The 4,533-nt window shown below is 53.7% G+C and overlaps 1 protein-coding gene across 1 annotated transcript; it reads left to right on the top strand.

Annotated features, from left to right (window-relative positions):
* Window positions 1-753: 753 nt before the first annotated feature.
* LOC109771508 (DELLA protein RGA1) lies at window positions 754-3,557 on the top strand. Its single transcript, XM_020330204.4, has one exon. The coding sequence runs from the start codon at window positions 1,076-1,078 to the stop codon at window positions 3,197-3,199; it is 2,124 nt and encodes a 707-aa protein (XP_020185793.1). The 5' UTR covers window positions 754-1,075; the 3' UTR covers window positions 3,200-3,557.
* The last annotated feature ends 976 nt before the right edge of the window (window positions 3,558-4,533 follow it).

Here is a 4,533-nt window from a genome sequence, read left to right as displayed (position 1 = left end):
GCCATGGTGTCAAATCGTGAACTGCTATCCCTTCTAGCAAAGCCAGGCTAAGACATGTTTTTTTGTTTTGCCGGGGACAGCACGCTTTTAATGTAAGCCAGGCTAAGACAAGTTTCCTCGAAAAGCTAGAGCAGCCGAAAATGATATGATATTAGCTCTGTTTAAAATGGCAAGATTACGCTAAATAAATCACCATTGTTATTTTTCAGCTCAGCTACGAAAACGACAATTTCAAGGGTTTCTAGCAGGTTATTAAGGCTCCGATTTTAATGGTTTGCCTGCCCATCGTCAGCACAATCTCAGTCTACGGCAGTACTGACACTGTAGCATTACGACACCAAACGTGACTCACACACCGTACGTGCCACCGCCCAGCACTGTATACAACATAACAAAACAGCCGTCAAAGTCCCAGCGATTTCTCGCGGTCAATACAACACCTCCCGCGTCCGCATGATTGACGACTAGCCTCAGCCTCAGCTCAGCTCAGCTCGCTACAATAATTTTGGTCTCTACTACTTCCCACGTACACATACAGTCCACACAAACAAATAAGCCCATGCATTGCCGTCGCCAAGCAAAATACGAGCAGATAAAACCTAGAATACAACCTAGGGTGAAAATAAAAAAGGAAGAAGGCAGAGAGAGAGAGAGGGGGGGGGGGAGGGCTTGAAGCAGACTGAAAACGATGGGGAGAGAGAGGGGGAGGAGGGGTACACTTTTTAACCTTTTTTATGTTGCACGCATCCAGGGAAGATAGCAGTAGAGAGAGAGAGAGGGGAGAGACGAGGCCACACCACCACACAGCGAGGACAGAGAGAGGAGAGAGAGAGGGGAGAGCAGCGGGGCAGCACAAGGCAGGCAGGCAAGGGCGCACACTGCTCTCTCTGCCCGCCCCCACCTCCCTCCCCCGTACCCTGTTGTATACTCTCTCTCGCACGCCAGGGCCAAGGCAGGGAGCGAGGGAGGGAGGGAGAGCCACATCCAAACGCACGCACCAGCAAAGGAAATCAATCCCCCGCGCGCGCCGTCCCAGATCTCGCCGGCCTGCCTGTTATGCGGCGGGACTAGGTAGATGAGGGCGGCGCTGTTCGGGGCCGAGCGGAGCGGGGGAGTGGGCCTCGCCGGCGGCGGCGGAGGGAAGGATCTGTGCTACTGGCCGCCGGGGAAGCTGCTGGTGGAGCCCCGGTCGGTGCTCGACTGCTCGCGCAGGCTCAGCAGCCCGCCCAACTCCGCATCCACGCTGTCGTCGTCCCTCGGCGGCGGCGCGGCTGACTCCACCGGCGTGGCGGCGGTTTCCGAGAGCAGCGCCGGCGACGCCGAGGCCACCAAATGGGCCGACCACGGCGCCGGCGGCGGCGGATGTGAGCTTCCGCCCATTCCCGGGGCGCTGGATGGAGGGGAGGGCTGGGATGCCATGCTCGGCAACGCCGCTGCGGCCGCCGCGGCCGGGCAGGACCAGACCTTCTTGAACTGGATCATGGGGGCCGCTGGCGACCTGGAGCTGCCCGTCCCGCCGCTTCCAATGCATCAGCAGCCGCTCGTCGACAATGCGGGCGGCTTCGGATTCTCGTCCGTGGACCCGCTCGGCTTCTCGCTCGACCACCACCTCGGCGGCGCCTCCTCCGACCTGTCGTCCTCCGGCGCCATGTCGCACAGCACCACCGGCGGGGGTGGCGGTGGCGGCAGCAAAGCCTCCTCGGCCTTCGGCCTTTTCTCACCGGAGGCCGCCTCTCTCCAGCCCCCGCCGCCTCCGATGCTGTTCCACGAAGGTATCGACACGAAGCCCCCTCTCCTCGGACCGCAGTCGCATGGCCTCTTCAACCAGTACCAGCACCAGCACCAGCACCAGCCGCCGCCTCCCGCCGCAGCCTTCTTCATGCCCCTCGCTTCCTTCTCCGATCACAACCAGCGCTCACAACTCCACCAGCCGCCGCCCAAGCGCCACCACTCCGTTCCAGACGACCTCTACCTCACCCGAAACCACCTAGGCACGTCGGCGGCGGCGGCCTTCCCCCTGCTACATGGCTCACTCCCGTTCCAGCTCCAGCCTTCGCCGCCACCGCTTCGCGGGGCGATGAAGACGACGGCTGCCGAGGCAGCGCAGCAGCAGCTGCTGGACGAGCTGGCTGCCGCGGCAAAGGCAGCTGAGGCCGGTAATTCCACTGGCGCGCGTGAGATATTGGCGCGGCTCAATCACCAGCTTCCCCCCCTTGGGAAGCCCTTCCTCCGGTCGGCTTCCTACCTCAGGGAGGCCCTCCTCCTCGCGCTCGCCGATGGACACCACGGCGCCTCCCGCATCACCTCACCGCTCGACGTCGCCCTCAAGCTGGCGGCCTACAAGTCCTTCTCCGACCTGTCGCCCATGCTGCAGTTCGCTAACTTCACCGCCACGCAGGCGCTTCTCGACGAAATCGCCTGCAGCGCCGCTTCCTGCATCCATATCATTGACTTCGATCTTGGTGTAGGCGGGCAGTGGGCTTCCTTCATGCAGGAGCTTGCTCATCGCCGTGGCACTGGCGGCGTGGCTTTGCCGTTGCTGAAGCTGACGGCCTTCGTTTCAGATGCTTCTCACCATCCACTGGAGCTTCATCTTACTCAGGATAACCTCACGCAGTTTGCTGCTGATCTTGGAATTCCCTTCGAGTTCAATGCCGTCAGTCTTGATGCTTTCAGTCCGGCGGAGCTCATTTCTCCTACTGGCGACGAAATTGTAGCTGTGAGCCTCCCTGTTGGTTGCTCTGCTCGTGCACCACCGCTGGCTGTAATCCTTCGGTTGGTGAAACAGCTTGGTCCTAAGATTGTGGTCGCCATGGACTATGGAGCTGATCGTGCTGACCTCCCGTTCTCACAGCACTTCCTGCATTGCTTTCAATCCTGCATGTTCCTCCTTGACTCGCTTGATGCTGCTGGAATTGACGCCGATTCTGCCTGTAAGATTGAGAAGTTTCTGATCCAACCAAGAGTCGAAGATGCGGTGCTTGGGCGGCGCAAGACCGACAAAGCAGTGTCATGGCGGAATGTGTTTGCTGCTGCTGGCTTCACACCTGTGCCGCTCAGCAATCTTGCGGAGGCACAGGCCGACTGCCTCTTGAAGCGGGTGCAGGTCCGAGGGTTCCACGTCGAGAAACGCGGGGTTGCGCTCACTCTCTATTGGCAGCGTGGTGAGCTCGTCTCAGTATCAGCTTGGCGGTGCTGATCGTCGGTCGCCGCCACCGTTCGCAGGCATCTTCAACTCCAGTAATGTTCATTTTGTCTTGCAATTAAAATGTTGCGAAGGAGACTACTATCTTGGTTGTTGGACACCCCGTATCGCTTTTCATCGCAACTTATTTAGCTAGGACTAGTGGATTTAGCAACATTCGTGTCGGTGACTCTATAGTGTAATGATGTTGCTCTAGGTTCTTACCACGATGTTCACACTCTCTGCTCATTTAGCATTTATCATGTCATTTCAAGGATTGCTTGTGAGTCGAGAGGATAATTTTAACCAGTGGAACTGTTCTATGGTACAGTATTGATATCTGCTCATGTTACTTTAGTTATTCCTGGTGCAACTTACTTGTGCACTTTCTGTTGTTGAATTGAACTGTTTATTTTAGCAATGTTTAAATAGTCTTAGTGGTATTATTTGGGGTTGAACTTCTGTAGGACTAGAATATATGACATAAAGCTTAGGGACAGATCTTGCCATAGTGCATTTTGCCTAGATGTTTAGAGACAACAGAGCAGAATCTTTATACAAGAGAAAAAAAAGAGAACTGAACTGAAATTTGGTAAGGGGACTAGGGGTCCCATGGATGTCCATCTCATAATTCACATTAGTACCTTGTCTATATGATGACCTGTACTTGCTATAGAATAGGGCCTCTTTTGATCTGCAGGATTCTGAAAACGTTGGAATAGAAAAAACATAGGATTGAAATGTCATGCTCATCTAAATCTTACAAGATTTTTGGTTGTTTGATTGCATCATAGGAAAAACAAAGGATTCTTTTAAAGAAGTTTGAGTGGATGCTAGAAACCCTATGGGAAGTACTCCCTCCGTAAAGAAATATAAGAGCATTTAGAATACTAATTTAGTGATCTTAACGCCCTTATATTTCTTTACAGAGGGAGTAGTACATAAAAATCCTTAGGAATTCTTGTAGGATTCGATCCTATGAATCAAACAACCAACATAGAAAAAATTCCTAAGGATTCTAATCCTCCCAAATTCGTATGAAAACTCTTTGAATCAATGGAGCCCTAATATGGTCTGCAGAGGCACCAGCACAGATGTGGATTTCATGTCAACAATGGATTACCACTACTGGTTATATCTTCAGATTGAACTTTCTCTTGGTATTTATTAGCCTGTTATAGCTGTTATACTCCATAGTCTGAACTTTTGACTAACTCTCATCATGTGGCATGGTTCCAACGTCCAAGCCAAGGCTTGGTTTCCAAGTAGCGTAGCTACTGAGAGAAGGAAGAAGAATGTGAAGTATCTCTAGGAATAGACAGTGGTACTCGATTAGCTAATGTGCAAAC

The sequence above is a fragment of the Aegilops tauschii genome, chromosome 6 (assembly GCF_002575655.3).
Source record: "Aegilops tauschii subsp. strangulata cultivar AL8/78 chromosome 6, Aet v6.0, whole genome shotgun sequence".
In the NCBI taxonomy this organism is placed as follows: domain Eukaryota; kingdom Viridiplantae; phylum Streptophyta; class Magnoliopsida; order Poales; family Poaceae; genus Aegilops; species Aegilops tauschii.
The sequence above is the reverse complement of the archived record's forward strand: the minus strand, read 5'-3'. Positions and strand labels throughout refer to the sequence as shown.

What these genes read in the sequence shown, in the direction of transcription:
- LOC109771508 (XM_020330204.4), top strand. Translation starts at nt 1,076, where the DNA reads ATGAGGGCGGCGCTGTTCGGGGCCGAGCGGAGCGGGGGAGTGGGCCTC.